Source organism: Emys orbicularis, chromosome 2 (assembly GCF_028017835.1).
Source record: "Emys orbicularis isolate rEmyOrb1 chromosome 2, rEmyOrb1.hap1, whole genome shotgun sequence".
Classification (NCBI taxonomy): Eukaryota; Metazoa; Chordata; order Testudines; family Emydidae; genus Emys; species Emys orbicularis.
Window position 1 is genome coordinate 62,420,895 of NC_088684.1, and position 21,816 is coordinate 62,442,710.

At 40.2% G+C, this 21,816-nt stretch overlaps 1 protein-coding gene across 1 annotated transcript in view; it reads right to left on the reverse strand.

Moving 5' to 3' along the window:
• Positions 1–21,774, reverse strand: part of TRIM55 (tripartite motif containing 55) — a 62,493-nt gene extending 40,719 nt beyond the window's left edge. Inside the window, exons 1-4 of the mRNA XM_065399237.1 lie at positions 21,607–21,774; positions 20,194–20,366; positions 14,098–14,263; positions 12,185–12,280 (exon numbers count right to left, since the gene is read on the reverse strand). Coding sequence (XP_065255309.1) covers positions 12,185–12,280; positions 14,098–14,263; positions 20,194–20,366; positions 21,607–21,774 — 603 coding nt within the window. The remainder of the gene's footprint in view (positions 1–12,184; positions 12,281–14,097; positions 14,264–20,193; positions 20,367–21,606) is intronic.
• Between the last annotated feature and the right edge of the window lie 42 nt (positions 21,775–21,816).

The window sequence follows — 21,816 nt, forward strand, 5'->3', positions numbered from 1 at the left end:
CAGAATTAATACAAAGGGACTAGAGTAATCAACAACATGGGAATTAAATGGCAACATGATAGTCAACTTGGAAATCAGAGGGCGAACAGCACATCCCTCGGCCCGCGCCGCTTCCCGCAGCCCCCATTGGCCTGGAGCGGCGAACCGCGGCCAGTGGGAGCTGCGATCGGCCAAACTTGTGGATGCGGCAGGTAAACAAACCAGCCTGGCCCACCAGGGGCTTTCCCTGAACAAGCGGCGGACTGGCTTTGAGAACCACTGGTCTAGATGAGGTCCCTTTCCTGCCCTACATTTCTATGATCCCATGATGTATTAACTGTAGTTTCAAACTGACCATATATTTTGTAAAGGTAGGGAGAATCTTATCTTTCACTCAGGAAGATTTTACTAAACCTTTTCATTGGCTTACATGTTTTGTATGACTAAGAAGATACCAAGAACGAATTGCAAACTAGAAAAAGTTATCACAATGAGGAATGTTCTTATATACTGATACAAGAAGTCATCTTGAGCCTGATCTTGAAAGCCCTCTGAAAACAGAGGCCCCATTGACTTCAGTGGGAGTGTTAGATGTACTAGGAGTTCAGGATTGACCTCCTTATGTTGACACTATATATTAACATACATCCTAGTAATGGTGTTACTATCATATGAAATATAAATGTAACAGTAAAGCCCAAGGTTAGTAGGTAAAGAATAGAAGACCAGCCTTGTGATTCTCTATATTTTCAGATGTTCAAGATTTTAAGAGAGAAATCTGTTTATTTCAACTATTCAGACCCTCTGATTTCCCATCATTTTGTAAGCTGAAGCATAACGGTGCCCCGTTTGCATGCTACTTTGTTAAGCATAGAATAGTAACTGTGTACTATTTCATCTATTCTGAAATATCAGGCATATAAATGACACCAGAGGAGATCCCTAAATGTATAATAATGGCATCCTTGTTCGTCTCCATAAATGTATGATCTTGAACTCCATTTACATTTTCAATGAAATTTCTCTGATATAATTAAAAAGAAAAATATATTATTCATAGTTACTTTTATTAGTTTGCGTTATTCTATTTCTTTAATGATTTTCTATATCAGACAGTCCATAAAACTGCTGTTTCTCATTGTAATGACAGACTAGTACCTATACAGGCCCAATCCTACAGCTCTTTTACATGAGTAATCAATGAGTAAGGGCTGAAGGATCAGGTCCTTAGGAAAGAACTAGGCTATATTAAAGGAAAATAAGAATCAACATGTTACATGATTCTAAACCTTGGTGGGTTTTACTTTTGATTAAAATTTATGTTAAATGATCTAGGTACATTGGTGGATAGAAGGGAATATCTGATTTGAATTTTCCTTACATGGTATCTTCATGTAAATTGCACACAACTAAAAAGAAAGAAAGCAGTTTTGGTCACATCAATAACATACCTCTGTAAAAGTCAATTTCTCTTATTATCTTTTCTTCTCTATTGAGGTTGACTGTGAAATGGCTCATATTTTCATAGCCAGGCTCTATTTTTTCCATCTGAAATGCGTTAGATGCTTCAGTAATTCTAAAATAGAGATATTTTGTCATTTACATTTGCATTTGGGTTGGCAAATAAATGTTTACAAAATGGATAATTTATGGTAAATATCAAAAACATACACTTCCTTTCAAATGGGAAGTACTTACTTTTGTAGCAATGCTTTGACATTCTGTGAAAACAAAAGTGAAATGACTGAATGCTTAAAAGGTTCGTTTTATTAAACAGGTTTTATACTTTGATACCTGATTCTTACATGTGCTGTTTCTAAATATGCTAGCTTGAGCTCTCATGATAAATGAGAGCTCTGAGGCCTATGAATAAGATTAGACTGAGGTTGGAACTAGCTTACATGTGAACAACAGTGTGTTTTAGGCCCTAATTCTCATTTACATTTAGACCCCTTTATACTGCTCTGGAAGTGTAAAGTGTAAATGAGAATCAGGTCCTTAATATCTGCTTTTATTGAGATAGATACATAGGCTCATATGCAGTGCACACACAGCGGCAAAACTGAAGCTGACCAGCCCAACCAATATTCCCTGCCGGACACGACCCACATACTCCTGCTCTCCTTGACAGTGACTTCTGTTTCCTAGAAATTGGACTGGGCAAACTTTTCATACAGACTAATTTATCCAATGCATTGTGCCCTTTTGCTATGTGTAAACTAACTGAGGATAGACTTTTGAATTTTTACAAAGTTATCATTATTCATAACTGTTCCGTGAACATTTCATTCTAGCATATTTCTTTCTCGGACTATGTTTGACTATTCACAGTGGGTGATTGGTCACCTCTCGTTCTGACGCCTTACAGTTCCACATATCCTACAGAGGGTTTTCTGCCCTTCAGGATGAATTCCTGTTCCTGCACATTGTTCTTGTAAAAAAGATCCTCCCTGCTGGGGGTCAGATGGGATTTTAAGATTCCAGGATGGAAAGTCACATGAGACCAAATCCTACTTGACTGAAATCAATGGGAAGCTTGCCACTGGTTTCAGTGGTAGCAGGTCCAAACCCATAGTAAGAACGAAGAATAGTTTTATAGTTAAGGAATTGGAATGTAACCTAAAACTTCTTGGCCCTGCCATAGCCTGTGTGACCTTGTGCAAGTCACTAAACCTCTCTGTGCCTCAACTGCCCATAGGCAAAATAGGGATAATAATACTCCACTACCTCACAGAGGTGAAATGGCTAAATCCATATACAGAATTGGGGGGTGCTCAAATATTGCAGTGCTGGGGATCATATAAATATATATGAAAATATTATTTCTGCTTCCTGGTTGGATGACTGAAAACTTATAAACAGGACAGCATTTTTGGTGTGAATAGAAAATGCTCGTATTCTCGTGCTTACCCCTTTGTTTGCATGTTATTCTAATGAAGAAAAATCATTTCTGCACATTGTTGTGAATGAAAACTCGTTTGTGTGGATGTTCACTGGGAAGTGAACAAACAGGGATTGTGCTTGAATTGAAAAGTGAGTCACAATTTGTTTGTGATTAATTTCCCCCACTCTTTTCCTACCTCTGTTTAGAATCCTCTGAAATATACCTGCAAAAACACTGCCATTTCTGGCTCTTCCATGAACTGGATTCCTGATTCAACTAGCTTAGACACTGTCTCCAAGTGATCTGCATACTTTTTCATCAGGGAGCGGACATGTTCCAGTTTCTCCTCTTGGTTTCTAGTGATTATTTGTGTCATCTCATTTTTCCTTTCTTCCAGTATTGCATACAGATAATCAAATTTTTCACACAGTTGCTCTTTTTGTCTTCTGCAGCATTCCTGTGAATCATTTGGTTTATGTTAAAAGTGTTATGTGGCTTAAAAGTGTTTCTATTTTTACAATTACTTGGAAGTGTTTTCATCAAAGAAATCCTTTTCTGAACAATACAAGGTTTTTTAAAGACCCCAGAGACTTTTGTAATTTTCTAAGTTAAATCTGTTTGAACAAAAAGTTTTGTGAATACTTGTGAATATTTTTAAAAACAAATAGACTATTTCATTTCCAGCATTCTAAAAAAGGTGAAAGACATTTGTGTTATGTTTGTAGTAATACTTAAGAGTTCATAGGAAAATCAGGAAGATAATTGTTATATTAACAGTCAAATGAGCAGAACAGGACAGATCAGCTCAAATGAGTTCTAGAGAAAATTCCATCACCACCAGAGCTCCTGAAATGCTACTGAGACTGTGAGGTCCTATTTATCCTTTACACTTAAGGCCCCTTTACATCACTCAGGTAGCATGAAGGGGCTTAAAATGGGTGTCAATTATACTACTTTTACTGTGCACTGAATGAGGCAGAGGTCCTGTGCCAAAAATAACATGTGGTCATGTTATCATAATAATGCACAAAATAGGAGCAAATTAAGGTTCCAACCTAAATTCTAGCTTTTCCTAACTTTCAAACAGTTGTCTTTGCAACCTAAATAATATTTCTTTAGTATAGTTATTTTTACTGTAATAAATATGCCTGTGCTATACCTATGGTCATTCATGTTGCCATTTTAGCAGAACTCACAGGCTAAAAAAAGATTGGGGTTGATGAATGTTTGGATTGAACATAACGTGCAGTGGGAAATGGTGTTGGAGAATTTATATGTGGTGCTCTTCCCTAGGAGTAGTGACTGAACGAACTCCCCATGAAGATTTGGGGCCACTATGTTGCTGACATCTTTCAAATGAGACATAAAACTTAGCTCCTGATCCCTTGATAGTTAAAGAGCCCACATGATTTTTTGCAGTAGTTAGGGGTTTATGACAGATGTGCCAAAATCAAATAAACAGTTGTTGAGTACCATTGTGTTTTCCCTTCCTCCTTTTCAGTCTCTTTCCCCTTTCCCCTTTTACATCCTTTACAGTTTTCCCCCCATTCTTTTTCCTACCTAGCGTATCTCTCCTTCCTCTTGTTCCACCCTTGTCCTCCATTTCAGACTGTCTACAACTACGTTGGATTTGGGGGAGACGGTTGGGAGATGTCCAGTTAATCTCCACGCCAGATTCCAACACTGAAAATGAGGGCAAAGAGATAAGCACAGATATAGATAGGGGTAGGGAATTGGACATTAGAAGGAGGGGGCGGATGGACACTAGGGGGTCCGTACCAAAGTGCATAACTAATGGGAGAAAGGATAGACAGCATACGGTAAGATGTTTATACACCAATGCGAGAAGCCTAGGTAACAAAATGGAGGAATTGGAGCTCCTGGTCCAAGAAATGAAACCTGATATCATAGGAATAACCGAAACATGGTGGAACTGTAGTCATGACTGGAGTACAGGTATCGAAGGGTATGTGCTGTTTAGGAATGACCGGAAAAAAGGTAAAGGTGGGGGTGTGGCACTGTATGTGAATAAAATGTAAAGAAATAATAAGTGATGGAATGGATAAGACAGAGTCTGTCTGGGCAATGATTACACTGGGTAAAAGAACTACTAGAGCCTCCCCTGAGATACTGCTTGGGGTGTGCTATAGACCGCCGGGATCTAGCCTGGATGCGGACAGAGAACTATTTAATGTTTTTAAGGAAGTAAAAACTAATAAGAGCTGTGTGATCATGGGGGACTTTAACTTCCCAGACATAGATTGGGGAACAAATGCTAGTAACAATAATAGGGCTCAGATGTTCCTAGACGTGCTAGCAGATGAATTCCTTCATCAAGTAGTAGCTGAACCGACGAGGGGGGATGCCATTTTAGATTTGGTGCTGGTGAGTAGTGAGGACCTAGTTGAGGAAATGGTAGTAGGGGACAACCTTGGCTCGAGTGACCATGAGCTAATTCGGTTTAAACTAAATGGAAGGATTAACAGAAATAAAACTGTGACTAAGGTTTACGATTTCAAAAAGGCCAACTTTAATAAATTAAGGCAACTACTTAGGGAAGTGGATTGGGCTAACATACTTAGAGAGCTAAAGGCAGATGAGGCCTGGGATTATTTCAAGCTGGAGTTGCACGAGCTGTCCGAGGCCTGTATCCCGAGAAAGGGGAAACGGTTAGTAGGCAGGAGAATTAGACCTAGCTGGATGAGCGGGCGTCTCAAAGGGGCGATTAAGAAAAAACAGAAAGCGTACAAAGAATGGAAGAGGGGACAGATCGGCAAGGAAACCTACCTTATTGAGGTCAGAGCATGTAGGGATGCGGTGAGAAAGGCCAAAAGCCGTGTAGAGTTGGACCTCGCGAGGGGAATTAAATCGAATAGTAAGAGGTTTTATAGCCATATAAATAGGAAGAAAACAAAGAAAGAGGAAGTGGGACCGCTGAAGCACGTAAATGGAGTGGAGATTAAGGATAATCTAGGCATGGCACAATATCTAAATGAATATTTTGCGTCGGTGTTTAATAAGGCTAATGAAGGGCTTAGGAATAGAGGGAGCGGGACAGAGGGGAATAAAGGAGGGGCGATTGCAATTACAGTATCAGAGGTGGAAGCCAAACTTGACCAGCTAAATGGGACTAAATCGGGCGGACCGGATGATCTCCATCCTAGAATATTGAAGGAGCTGGCGCGAGAAATTGCAAGCCCCTTGGCGATAATTTTTAATAAATCTGTAAACTCGGGGGTGGTACCAATGGATTGGAAAATAGCTAATGTGGTTCCTATTTTTAAGAAGGGGAAAAAAAGTGACCCGGGTAACTACAGGCCTGTTAGTTTAACTTCTGTAGTATGCAAGGTCTTGGAAAAAATTTTGAAGGAAAAAGTAGTTAAGGACCTTGAGGTGAATGGCAATTGGGACAAATTACAACATGGGTTTACAAAAGGCAGATCGTGCCAAACCAACTTGATCTCCTTCTTTGAGAAAGTAACAGACCTTCTAGATAAAGGAAATGCGGTGGATCTAATTTACCTCGATTTTAGTAAAGCGTTTGATACTGTGCCGCACGAGGAATTATTGGTTAAATTGGAAAAGATGGGGATCGATATAAAATTCCAGAGGTGGATAAAGAACTGGTTAAAGGGGAGACTGCAGCGGGTAGTACTGAAAGGTGAACTGTCGGGTTGGACGGAGGTCACCAGTGGGGTTCCTCAAGGTTCGGTTTTGGGTCCGATTTTATTCAATCTATTCGTTACTGACCTCGGAACCGAATGTAGGAGTGGGCTGATAAAGTTTGCGGATGACACAAAGTTGGGAGGTATTGCCAATTCGGAGAAGGATCGGGATATTCTGCAGGGAGACTTGGATGACCTTGTAAATTGGAGTAAAAATAATAGGATGAGATTTAATAGTGAGAAGTGTAAGGTGATGCATTTAGGGATGACTAATAAGAATTTTAGTTATAAGTTAGGGACGCATAGGTTGGAAGTGACGGAGGAGGAGAAGGACCTCGGAGTCCTGGTTGATCGCAGGATGACTATGAGTTGGCAATGTGACGTGGCTGTGAAAAAAGCTAATGCGATTTTGGGATGCGTTAGGCGAGGTATTTCTAGTAGGGACAGGGAGGTGCTGCTTCCGTTATACAAGGCGCTGGTGAGACCTCATTTGGAGTACTGTGTGCAGTTCTGGTCTCCTATGTTTAAAAAGGATGAACTCAAACTGGAACGGGTACAGAGAAGGGCCACTAGGATGATCCGAGGAATGGAAAACCTTTCCTATGAAAGGAGACTCGAGGAGCTCGGTTTGTTTAGCCTAACCAAAAGAAGGCTGAGGGGGGATATGATTGCTCTCTTTAAATATATCAAAGGGATTAATACCAAGGAGGGAGAGGAATTATTTCAGCTCAGTAGTAATGTGGACACGAGAACGAATGGATATAAACTGGCCGTGGGGAAGTTTAGGCTTGAAATTAGAAGAAGGTTTCTAACCGTCAGAGGGGTGAAATTTTGGAACAGCCTTCCGAGGGAAACGGTGGGGGCGAAAGACCTTTCTGGCTTCAAGATTAGGCTTGATAAGTTTATGGAGGGAATGGTTTGAAGGGATAACGTGATTTTAGTCAATTAGGCATTAACGTGCCATCGCGGGTAAAATGAGGGTCCGGCTGTAGAATCTTGCCTGTATGCTCGGGGTACTGCTGATCGCCATATTTGGGGTCGGGAAGGAATTTTCCTCCAGGGTAGATTGGCAGAGGCCCTGGAGGTTTTTCGCCTTCCTCCGCAGCATAGGGCAGGGGTCGCAGGCTGGAAGATTCTGTTGTGGGTGGGTCAGCTTTCGTGGCCTGCATCATGCGGGAGGTCAGACTAGATGACCATATTGGTCCCTTCTGACCTTAAAGTCTATGTCTATGAGTCTACGTTCCCTGAACCTTAAAGTAGGTCATTTGCTAGGGGACATAGCATTAAGCATCATTCCACAACAGGGGTGTGTTAAACATTCTTCATATCACTATGGGTTGGGGGATTGGATGACCTAAGAGGTCCTTCTCTCTATATATATAATCTGGTATTTTATTACATTAAAATTTGCAATCAGCATCTATTACAGAGGTCATCGGTAGTAAACTCTGTATGTCCAGGTTGCAAAACAGTCTCCACTATGCCCTGTTTTCCAAAATATTCACATTTTGTGTTGAAATTTTTCATATTTAATCTGTGTGAACAGTTTTTTTTTTAAGTATGACCAAACCACCTCATCAGTTTTTGAGTTATGAGTAAGTAAAAAAAAATACCCTCTCTAATTGTAAAAATTTTCACCACACTTTTTTAAAAACAGCTACATTAAAAAGAGCTACAAGATGAGACCTGGAACACTCATCATTAAGTACTAGTGCCATTGCTTGCTTTGAAAAATATTGGCTTGATTGACCAAAATTCTGAGCATTTGAAAATTGTATACTATGGTAAGTATCATATCTATACAAATATAGACAGGATTATGGAAATTCCTACTTTATTTATTATTTGACTCTCACATTTTATAGTCCTAAATATTTGTTTCTTTTTTCATTATGGTTTACCATTATATAGATTTTTATACTTCATTGTGGCTCTCAGTAGAATATGTGAAATTGTGTTACTTTTTGGTTAGTTTGTTGTAATTTGAATATATATTGGCCTGTTTTTTAAAACTTTGCATAGAAACTGTAGCTAAATTTAGAACTGTGGGCTTACTGTTTACAAGAGCTAAAAGCAACCTGACCATGTACTTTCTGTATTGCTCACTCTAAAGTAGTGTAAGTAGTGCAATGTGTCGACTTAAGTAGAGGATAGGAAAAACCAGCAAGCCTGATTCTGGGGTGTCTTGGTTCCACCTGTTCATCTGAGCCTTCAAGGTCAAATTCAAATGAAGGTCATGTGATGGCAAGAAGTATGATTTGTCTGCAATGTGAAGTGGAAGCACTATGTAAAGTTGTAATCTCTGTTTTCTGTAATCTCTGATTTTATGGATGCAAAGCCTGTTAAGGTGTGTGAAGGTAGACGGGCTCTGCACTTCTTGTTCTATCAATCTCAATTTGTGATTTGTAGTTCAAAAGGTGGGTTCTACATATGAGTGAATGACTCTGAGAAAGCTAATTTCAGATATTGCTGTATTTATTTTAATGGAGTGTTCTCTGTAAACTTCAGTTTAGATGTTTGAAGTCTTGGTTTTGGATTAACTAGTCAAATCTGAAGGGAAAGAAACCTAAGCTTTTGTACTATTTTAATTTCTACACTGAACTTACTTGAAAGGCTCATTTCTGTCTGCAAACTCCCGATAGCAGCCAATTTCATCCTTGCAATGCAAAGGCTTCTTGACTACAAAGTTTTGATTTTGCCGCTTACACCCTCTCTCATTTCCGTGGGTTAACGGTTTTATATTCTTTGAACCAAATTCTGGACATTATCTGTTCTTCCTTACTCTGGTTGCACAGGGAAATAGGTGCCCTTGGCAATTGTGCATTGGACTGTGGAATTCATTTTTCTTGCCAGTTAGAACCTATAAATATTGTCTTTAAATGTTATTTACTGCACTTGCTATTTATTTCTCCTATTTGGAGGGATCAGGAGGTTTTTTATTTCCCCCCCTTCTTTTGGTGTGTGATTGGTTCACTGGGTGTTTCATCAGGGTCTGACCTTAAAGTGACTCTCCATATGGGCTCCTTCCACGGCCCGTCAAACTGTGCTGCTCCCAAACTGACCAGAATAGTGATCTTTATTTGCTCTATTGATACAAACATCTTGGAAGAACTGCATGAAAGACACTTGTGCTAGCAAAAGAATGAAATCCATCCCAGCTCTCAGAGCAAAAGCCTTACAAAAAAAAAAGTGGTCTCCTTACAGTATAACTCATGAACAAGTAGTTTACTTTCAGTATACCTAAAGCAAGGTAAATAAATACACACACTCCTGAAATGTCTGGGGAGATAAACTACTGGTGAAAGTAGGGATCTGTTCTCCTCTTGGCTTCAATGGATAGGATGAGTCTGCAGATGAATATCAATCTCTTACACCCCAATCCTGGGAGATGCTGTGTTCCTGATCCTACGTGCTGATTTCACTGAGAGATGATGGCACGCAACACTTTCCAGGATTGGACCCTAACGTCTCAGTCATGTTCCTATGCTACTAAGTTAAAGCAACAATGTCACTAACTATTTCAGTCTACAAAGACACCCTTCTGTCTAATATAATACACAAATGTAATTAGGAGTTGCCAGGCATGAGTTTCTTCTCCCTTTCACATCAACCATATTGAGGTCTCTAATCTGCCAGAGTAAATGGGCTTTTGCTAAGACTATCCTTTTTGCAGTACCCTAACAGTGTATCTAACCATTGTTCTGTGATCAAATATGTGCTCTTTCTCACCTACATGTGCTTGACCTGCCCTTTGGCTCACACAACAGAAGAAGGCAGCTCTCCATGAGTTGAAAGACGGTACTCAAAGAGCAGTTATCAATGGTTCACTGCCAAACTGGGGATGTACCTAGTGAGTCCCACAGGGATCAGTCCTGATTCTGGTACTACTCAGGATTTTCACTGATGACTTGGATAATGGCGGATGGTATGCTTATAAAATTTTCAGATGACACCAAACTGGGAGGGGTTGCAAGCATTTTGAAAGACAAGATTAGAATTCAAAATGACCTTAACAAAATTGAAGAATTGGCCTGAAATCCACAAGATGAAATTCAATAAAGACAAGTGAAAAGTACTACACTTAGGAAGTAAAAACCAAATGCACAACTAGAAAATGGGGAATAACTGGTTAGGTGGTAGTACTGCTGAAAAGGATCCGAGGGTTATAGTGAATGACAGATTGAATATGAATCAACAATGTTGCAGTTGCAAAAAAGCCTAATATAATTCTAGGGTATATTAACAGGTATATATATATCATATATAAGACACAGGAGGTAACTGTCCTGCTCCACTTGGCACTGGTTTGGCCTCAGCTGGATTACTGCATCCAATTCTGGGCACCACACTTTACGAAAGAGGTAGACAAATTGAAGATAGTCTGGAGGAGAGCAACAAAAATTATAAAAGGTTTAGAAAACCTGGCCTATGAGGAAAGTTTAAAAAACTGGGCATGTTAGTCTTGAGAAAAGAAGATGGAGGGAGAACCTGATAACAGTCTTCAAATATGTAAAGAGCTGTTAAATAGGACTGTGATCGACTGTTCTCCATGTCCACTGAAGGTAGTGCACCCCACATTCACCACAGTAATATGATTATGGTATGATTATGATATAATTATGTGGCATCTTGTACTAAGTATGCCTTGTGAGGTATCATTCTAAAAATCTTAATCTGCCAAACATTAATATCTCGTTGGATTGTTTGTGCTATCAAGTTATAAAGTTTTGCTATGTATGTGTTACTGAAAGATGACGTGAAGCTGAAAACACCCACAACTAGCATTTCAGGTACAACAATGAAGAATCTAGACCGCGCTGATGGCTCATCAACAAAGACAATAAACCATAGAAGAACTTAGCCTTCCTGGGAATGCTTCAGACAGCCTATGGATAATGGCTGCTATGACTCAGCAAGGCATGCATGGGCATGTGACCAGACCACATGACACTGAATTCCATTTTGGTACCTGTATTTTTCCACAAACTAGGCTGGGAACTTAGCTTAAAACAAAGGGTTCCTGCAATATGGAGAGACTATATAAAGTGGGGAGTGACATCATGACTGGCCTTCACTCCCCCACAACTCAGCACCTGAAAGAAGCTCCGGAAGACAAAGGACTTGGAATGGAGGAGGGGAATCCAAGATGCAAGGCAGATGTAGCTTGTGCCTTAAGAATCTGCAAGCCTGCTTGTATCATCAGTCAGGGTGAGAAATTGCTAATTCAAACCCCATCTATCTAGTATATTATGCTTAGCTTGCAGTTTTGTTTATTTGCTAGGCAGTCTGCTTTGATCTATTTCCTGTCACTTATAATCACTTAAAATCTATCTTTCTGTAGTTAATAAACTTGTTTTATGTTTTATGTTAACCAATGCGTAACGGGAGACAGCCGCAAATCAGGGGAATAGTTTGTGAGATTGCTACAGGATGTGAGGAAATCATGAGAAGCTTAAAAAAAATTCCTGCAAGTGTGAAACTCAATACAGTATCATCAGACTTGGCAGCACTGTTGTAATATATACAGTCATTTGGCAAAATAATTTGGGAACCTGTTGGAAGAAGCAAATTATATAAATGCATGAAAATTATCATTAACAACCAGATATGTTCCTGCATTTCACATTCAACACATAACTCAAGCTGCATTACTTACCTCTACTGTCCTGCAGGTCTCCTCCAGTTGACCTACTATTCCTTGCACTCTGTCATTACTGCCCACAAGCACTGCAATGCCATCACTGAGTTCAGACTAAACAGGAGTAGGAAAATGAGCATATGCAGAGTTAATAATATGCACTGTCTGCAGTTTTACTTTATATGCTTTCTTCTCATGCGCTGTTCACAAAATAGCACATTAACCTGAGATGCAAAGACAGTGGATGAGTGGGCTAGACAAGGCTCAGAACTACAGCTGATTGAAAAAATTGAATTTCCATCCTATGGAAAATTCTGGTATTTTGACATTTTGTTTCCATCCTGAGCTAGAATGAAAATTTGAAACTTTTCCTGGAATGAAAATTTCTAAAACATTGTGAGACGCCTTGAAAGCCTCTAAAAATGCACTGGAAAAAATGTACAGGCATATCCATTTGTACATGCATAAAGCACCTTTTGAGTAGGCAATGTGGGTAATTAGGTACAAAAATTTGGTTTTGCAGCAGAGTCAGGCAAGCTATTCACAGTGAATAAATTATTCATTAATTTAGCTCCTTTTTCTGTTCCTGAGTTATCTGTGAATAAATTATAATTTGTATGAATTTGTTAACTGGCCAAGCTTGCACAGCCTTACACTCACCATGCTAGCATTTGGCTGTAACATGATAACTTCTGAATGCCACACCCAATCCATTCCAAATGTCTGGGAATATGTGAGGAATCAGTGGGCAGGAACCCCATTGATTATGGTGAAAACCAGAAAAAACAAAAACAAAAAAAGAGGGAAATGGGGGATAGATGGAGCCCCTGGCATCCAGTTAGCAGAGCTACCACGTTCAACCACCTCTGTAATTATTGGTTGATGGCAGCCATACATCCCTCCTAACACAACACCCCTCATCTTAGCTCTGCCCATCCTCCCAACGAAGTTTAAAAAGGTTTACACACTGAATGAGAAAAAAAGAAGAAAGAAGAATGGTGCAAGGCAAGGGAGCAATGGAGAGGCATGAAGGAAGGAGGAATTGTGTCCCACACAGAGCCCCTGGAATGGGGGGGGCAGGAAATGAGGGGGCAGACAGAACCCCTGGTGTGTGTGTGCAGGGGGGACGATGACAGATGGAGGACCCTGGTATGGGGGAAATGGGAGAGCATACAGAACTACTGGCATGGGGTGAATGGGGGACTCAGGAATGTGAGGGAACACACAGCTCCTTATCTGTAGATATCCCAGTGAGTCAGTCTTTAAATGAATACTGTATTAAAAATAAATAACCAAGTCTTTTACTAGTGACAGTAATGGCAGAGGATACAGGGCACACAAAGAGCTGCCAGCTATTTAACATTCCTAGCAGAAGAGGGTTTTCCCCCTAAAGATCCCTATTTAAACAGAAACAAGAGAAGCATCCAATATAAAACTATTAGACTTGAGTGGGGTTGCTCTCTCCCTCACTTCTGCTGGCAATCCTGCCTGTGCTCATGGTCTAAAAGGACTGAAAACAGAGTCTGAGAAATGTAAAGGGAGATCAGCTTAAAAATCACACGTCTGTCTGAAAGTATTTCCTTACTATTATTACAGCTAATATGTATGTAATTATAAGTGAAAGAAATTAGACAGGAAAAATATAACTTTTCTCAATTTCTTGTAAAATATTTCACTCTGTAGAGTCGGTTTCTCTGGTGATTTGTCTAGGTCTTTCACATGGCAAGAGGGGAGAAAACAACTTAAAAAAACAAAACAACCAAAAACCAACACCACAGAAATATGAATTGTAAAACCACAAAATTGGCAGGGCAGCTGAGGGGAAGATTTTGCACTTTGAACTTTCTTTTTTTTAGCTGACTAGATTTCATGTAGACAGTTTCCCTTTAAATTGAGGGGGTCATTATGATTAGAAGCAAAAAGATATTTACCTTTTGTCGCTGATAAACGTTTTTCAGAGGAGCAACCTGGCAGTCTTTATGGGCACCAAAAACTTTGCACATTGAACATGTGGGTATTTCACAGTTTAAACAATAGATATTAATTTTCTCATCCTCATGCTCTTCACACATTGGCTGCTCAGATTTTCTTTCAGGTCTGTGAAAGTTATCATTAAACACATTAAAATAGTCACTTGCTTACTTGCTTTACTGATCTTGATAACAACACCTGTGTCCTTCAACACAAAACAAAGGGATAAAAACAGTACCTGAGATTTCAGTCCATAACCACAAAATAGTTTAAACTTGCCAACCAGTGGTGAATAAACAAGTGCAGGTACTTGTAATTTTTCCTGACACAGTATGACAAGCTGGGAAGCATGACTTCATTGTATGGCCCTTATTCAGGAAAGTGCCTGAGTACGTAAACCCATTGAAGTCAGTGAGGCTACTCATGCACTTAAGTTAGGCATGTTGTTTAACATCTCTCTGAATCAGCACCTACATGCTTGAGGTCTTCAGGGCTCAGTCATACAAAAAGTTGAGCAATCTGGCCTTGATCTGGTAAAACACTTAAGCAGGGTCTTAATTTTACACAAGTAGTCCCATAGGTGTCAAAGGAACTTCATATACTTCAAATTAAGTCCCTGTTACAAATTAAAGAATTTAAAGACACTGTGCTTGGCACCATGCAAGATTGAGACCTTGGGCCCCGTCCATACTAGCCTCGGAACCAAATTAAAGAATCATGTTTGGAACTGCATTTAAAATGAGCTTAACTCAACAAGTTTCTAACATGGACTTTGTAGAGTAGTTAACACTGCTATACTAGCCACTAAGGATAGAGCTTACATAAAAAATGCCCCTTGTTTACAGGAAGGCTACATAGGCTACAACACAATTTTTAATATCATTTTAGCATGGCTTGCCTCAGCCAAACTAGCCAATCTGTCTGCATAAGGAGTCAGTTTAGTTGGAACCATATTTAAACTATTTCTTTAATTTGAGTCCTGATCAAGTGTAAATGGGGTCTCTGTTTAACACATTCCATATTCTCAATGCTTCCCTTATAGAAAAGTCCTATAGAATTTAACAGAGGTGAAGACAATTGCTCCACAGAAATTTAATAGTTTATAGAAACTACTCTAAAAACCTATAGAACTGAACAAAGAATGAGTTAGTTTTCATACTTTTAAACCATTGTACAGAATTCTGTGGTAGGGAAACAACTGTCCATAACATTCTATTAGATGCTTCAAAAACTAATAACAAGATTATCATTTCTATTCAATGATATAAGACTCTTCCATACAGATTAGTACAGTGGGGATAACTACTCCTTTTCATGGATACTAGGCATGATTTCTCTTTTGCGCTACTTGAAAGGGAAATCAAGACAAATGAAATTAAAAAGTTGGAAAAAAAGAGCTGAAAAGAAAATATTTTCTGCTTCCATGTTTTTAATTTCATGTGGTTTTGAAACAAAAGTTATAGGAGTCTGTTCGTACAGTAAGCAAAATCTATGCTCTGCAATATAACAGGATATACAGTAATAATGAGATGAAGTAACAAGATTTCTAGAAATATTCTATATTATTAGGATCAATTTTCTACCAGGCAGTTGCATAACACATACATTGTAAAGGATGCTTTAAATTGTGTGCAGATGATTCCAAAACACCCAACTCCCTATGTATACCGTGGGGCAGCAGCAGGAGTTTCTGCACACCCGGGTGGATGGACAGCAAACATCGAAATGGCAAGACGACTGAAATGCCTGCACTTCCTGGAAATATTTGCAAGACTAGAAACCATCAGCATGTTATCTGTCATTGAAATCATGACCAATAACATGTGACTCAGACAAGAAGGGTCAAAAAGGTAAAGGTATCAAGTAGACCCACCGATGACCTGAGGGACCCTCTGTCAGAAGTAGCCAATCTTCAAAAGGTATCATAAGGAGTTCAAAGAAACCACGGCAGAAATCTCTGGACCAATGAGGCCTTCAAAACTAGCATAGCAAACTGGAAACAAACTGATATACTGTTAATTTACAAGCCTCTTCCCTGCAAAAGAAGAGAGACTTTTACCAGAGCCCCTTGGGCCACATTCTGATCTCTTTTATACCAGCATAAATCCGAAGTCACTCCACTGACTTCAAAGTAGATCATCTGGATTTACATTGGTATAACAGAAGTCAGATTCTCCTGAATAAAAATTTAAATACTAGTCAGTAGGAAAATGTTAGCACAGTTTGAGTAGTAAAAGATTAATCATAAACCTATTGAAGAAGCTGTTGGTAGCTAAACTGATCTAGCATCTAGGGTTATGAGAGACACACACGTATTATATACTCCACTGACTTCCATGAGAGTGCCTGTGCATATGGCTTGTAGGATCAGACCCTAAAACTACAACTCAGAGAGAATCCACAAATAGTATTGAAGCTCCTGATCTGACTTGGGATGCATCTTGGCTCCCACTCTCCTGGATCCCCTGAATAGAGCCTCCTTACTGTTGCTTTGCACATGGATAGGATTTGTCCCTTAAAGCAGAGAGCGCTTTGCATCATTGATGTGTTGGGTTTATGGAACAAAAAAGCAAAACAAAAACTAAAAACAAAGCTAATGCATGAGAAGATGAACTGTTTAATTAAATGTAATAATAAATTAGCAAATATGCAGTTAGTATCATTAGGGCCAGAAGTGGAGCTATGTTGATTTACATGAGTTGAGGATATGGACCATTGTGTACTCATTTTATATTTTCATGTCACTGTCATTCAAAGGAAAAATTGATTGAGCCTGATAAAGAATGGTGGTTCTAATAAATGCCGCCTTATAGTATGTGTAAGCTTTCTGGGCCAGATTCTGCTCTCCATTACACCAGTGCAAATCTAAAGGAAAAAAAATACTTACTTGAATAAAGGTTTACAGGAATGGGTACTACATTACCAGAATAGAGGAGGAACTGTTTAGTCATGAGCGACTGTCTCAGGATTTATACAATGCCAAAAAGCTTCAGTTGAAATGTTCTATTGAAATTCAGACTCCCACACTATGCAGTGTTTTACTTGGTAACAATGCCAGTCATTTCATTTAATACTGAAAAAGTAACATTCGCCTCCATAAAGGCCAGACTGTGCTTGTAAGGCAGTGGTCCATGTTGGGGGCTTTGCAGCGCCATCACACCCCGGCGAGCATTGGCTGAGCGTGCCAGGAACACAGTCCCTTAGGGTGCTCCCCTTTGTGCACCCAGCCAGCTCCACTGGCTTGTGTGGAGTGCAGCTGGGAGCCATAAGCCCCTCTCCTTGAATCCACCTTTGGGGTGACGTCCCCCAAAGGACACTAGGTGGGAGGTTCCCATGGTCAAGAAAGCTCAGGGATTGCAATGGTGAAGAGGGGCACTGGGAAAGGATATGAAGAAGGCTCTTGGCATTCTCCTCCTGTGCAAGGGTCTGGCAAAACCTAGCCTTTAATTTGGGAAGTAAAGAGACAAAGAAGGTGTTATATTACAGAGCCTTATAAAGAAAGTGGAGTAGTTACTGTAGATCACTCAATAAGGTGGAAGATATGTAGGAAAGGTAATAGGCCTAAATTGCCCCAGTTTTTTGGGAAGGTAATGCCACTGATTTCAATGGGGTGACACTAGCATAGAATAAGGCAATGTAACTCCTGGCAACATACTCATGATGGCTTTAGAAAAGTTAGGGTGAGGGAGATAAGCAGCTGAGGCATACAACGTGTCAAATAGCTTAGATAATGCTGTGATGCATTACTGTTGCCAGGATAGCCCTGATAATTAGTGTAACTCTAAGGACATAAGTGAAGGTTAAAAATACCTTCATATATTAAAAATAATCCTTCCAGAGAAATAACAGAGACAACGTACATTTATATGCATATTTTTGTTCTCTTCTTCAATTCAGTTTATTGCATCTTATATTTGTGAAGTTAAAAAAAATAAGAATCACCAAATCTCATATGATCTTTTACCAATTCTTGCTGCAATGGCTTCAGAATAAAGCCATGGACTCATGGGGAAAAAAGAGTAATGTCCATAGTATTAAAGTTAACCTCACACTGTATAGAAAAATGCAAAAAGAACTTAAAGACCCACATATGATCAGCTTGTTCTGTTGCCTGCTACAGCCAGTGAAGTAGCTTTGCTGATTCATTTCCTCTGTGATTTTCCCTGCTAACTATTTGTATATCACTGACACATTCAGGGACAGAGATTCATGGGAATAGCTGAGCTCTAGGGGGAAGGGAAATACAGCTCTCAGTCAACTTTGTGCTCCCTAGCTTCTTGGTTTGGGGCAGTTCCATGGGGCCATTCTACAGCCAAGGATAGCCAGTGCTCCAGCCTCACACTCCTCTCTCTACCCATGCTTCAACATGGGGTTGCGATGAAGGACAGCGTAGAGGAGCCTGCACCAATGGAAGAACATCTTTACATCAGGGGTATTTTCTAGGAGCCAAACCTAGCCAGTTTATGGCCCCTTTGCTACACCGGAGTAGTGCAAAAGGGGTGGAGTGGGGCTGTGAATTGGGCATGCAGGGTTCCATTATGCCTTGTAGCCATAGCCTTGTACTTGGGGAGGCATGGAGGTGCCATAATGCTGCACTGGGAGACATTGTGCCTCTGGCAGAGAGCACAGCTCCTGTGTCACTACGTTCAGAGTTAATGGTGTGTGTTGGGAGAAGAGGATGCAAGACCATGACCCTGCCTCCTCCTCTGCCTTCCTGCATCATTTGGTGTAGTTAGATTCGCTACCCAGGAGCAGTTTTTGTGCAGAAGGGAATACAACAACTGCAATTGGGTCTCCTTACTCTTCCTCCCCTTGTACACCATCACAGGGTGCCGGGCACAGTTTGATACATAAAGTAAATATTTGACAAAGTTTCCACTAACTCAGTGGATATGTGCTATTCTTTGTTGGCATTCTTTGTGGTCGATTTGTGATTTTCTACTCAAACTGTCTTACATGGTCTCGTTGACAAAAAGGTTTGTAAGCTGGTAATTAATAAGGGAAAACAATAACCAACCAGCCTGCCACTAAAAGGCAGCATTCAGCATGAAACCAATCCTGCAAGCAGCCCCTCACTCACACTGAAGTCTGCTTGAGTTGATAAGGATTACTGGCTTGAGCAAGACTGTAGGACTGGGTTTGCTATTTAGATTTTCTTCTCTGTGATTTAAACGGAAGTATGATCAGTGACGTGTGAGCACCTTTCCTGCTTATCACTTGGTAAGAAAGAAAATAGTAACGTTCTACTGCTGGCTCAGCTATGCATCCAGAAGTTGTGACTTAGTGTTAATCTTACTTTTAGGGTTAACTCATGCTTCCCCTCCAGGATTTTGGTTTTCCTTTGCATAGCTACACTGTGTTGTCGTGAACTGTTATTTTTGGCCTTTTCATTCTCTTCTGTACAGAAAGTGAGGCCTAAATAAAACTTGATTTCATGAGTTCACATCCCAAGCTTACAGGAGTGTTTTTTTAAAATATTGATGATTCAGTATTCTGATGCAGAATGGCTTCTGAGTATAATTCAGATATATTTGTTCTCACTCTATTTGTTCCTCAGGGCTTCCTAACAAGTGCTGGCACCTTTTACAGACAGGAATACATGGACTGAAAACAAACTGTGGAACATCCAAGTTTTGAAAAATTCGTAAGATGAGTAAATGGGTGAGACCCTTCTTTCCTTATTCATGTGACTAACCCAATTGACTTCAAGGACTCTGCTTGCATGACTAAGGATCATGCATGTGAATAAGGACTGCAGAATCAGATTCCATATGTGGGAAGCAAAAAATCAGCACCTATTTTAACATTGCATTCTGTCAAGTGATATAGAATAATAAGTGAGGGCTGATTTCATTCCACAATAAAGACTGAGGCACTTATGATATCATTCCAGTCTCTCAGTATAGTAAACCTCCACCAGCTCCAAAAGATAAAATAAAATAAACAGAACTAACAACTCACAAAGCAAAGGAAAGAAAGGTAGACTACGAGAATGTCATAAGCTGCATCATCTTGTATGGTAAATAATATTTTAAGGATACAAATTAGTATGTTACCTGGTGGACTCCTGCTTGTATATGTCAATGATATTTTCCACTAATAGGTTCCTTTGAAGTCCATACACACCATGTCTGTCCAGAACCACTTCATGTCTGCAGGAGGGACAGCGAAATCGACCACCTGATGCCATAGTGGTGCCTCCTCTGGTTGGCAGATATGGGTTAGAGGCCTGTTCTTGCCAAGCAGTAAAATTACAGGTGAATAAGGCCATGTCTAACTTTTTTTTTTAACACTGTGGTTATTCTAATAATGGCCTTAATTTTCACAAAACAAGGCACATATCAGGCCACCTATTTCAGATCTAACCAAAAGCCCACTGAAGTCAGTGAAAACACTCTCAGGACTCCAATGATCTTTGGATCAGGCCCTTAAAGCAGGACTCTCAATTGACTTAAAAATCCCCAGATGAAAGTTATGGCCCAACATCACTTCACTTAGCACCTGCCAGCTAATAATATTGCAACAACCTGTGCTAGAGATAAACATACCATTCTATAGTGCTAGAACAAAAATGATTTTGAAATTAAATACTTGTAAACATTTTTCAGGGCTGCACAGAGATTTTGGGGGGCCCTGGGCAAAATCTGAAAGTGAAGCCCCTCCCCCATCCTTCCAAAAAATTATTATGGAGACGAAAGAGTTTAAGGAGGTGGGGTGAGACGGTGGCATAGAAGGCCCAGGCTTGTGAGGGGTCTGCCCTGCATGCAGCCAGGGGGCTGCTCCAAATCCCACCTCTCCCTGAGCTCTGGAGCAGTATCTCTGATCTGGTTCCTACTTCGGGCTCCAGGCCTGGTGCATTCCCTTGGGCCCGGTGCAATGAGCCCAGTGGCAGTGGTGGTATCTGGACCTGGTCAGGCTGGGCAAGTGGCTACCTGCACTGTCAGTGGCAGGCACCAAACCTAAGTGGCACTGCCACCCAGGGCACCAGGTCACAATGCTCTCACTCAGATTCGTCCCGGCCACCTCTCCATCATTTTGGGGGCCAGGGGCAAACTGTCCCATTTACGCTCCCCTCAACCCAAGGGGGCCCTGCCTCTGATACATCTTCCTGGCTCTAAATACTTGAAATTAAAAATTCAGTCTGAATAAAAATAAATGCAAAAAATAGGTCAAAATGTAAAAGACAAGGGGGCAGATCCTCTGCTGGTACAAGTTGCCTCTATATATGGATACCATACATGTAAACACCATATGACAACTTACAGCAGCAGAGGATCTTCCCCCACAGATCTCCAGGCAGAGAGAGACAAACAGAGATGTTTCCTGTCTAAGTAGCTTCTATTTATGCCTTTTTAAAAAACTTGCAAATTCTTAACAGCAAATAAACTGATCGTGTAAATTCTCCCCTCCCTTTTGCCTTGGGGAAATGATATTTATACCTGCAAATCTTCATACTGAAATAAACCTACCTGGAAAATATCGCTGGCACATTTTCTACACAGGTTATGCTGACAGGGAAGGATGACCACAGGTTTAGTAAACATCTCTAAACAGATGGGACAAATAAGTTGTTTCTCCAGGTTATCCATGGTTTGCTGCTCTTTGGAAAAGGACTTGTAATTCAGAGAAGTGCTCATCTCCTAGCTGTTCCAAGGTGCATATGTCCAGAATAAAAGGGT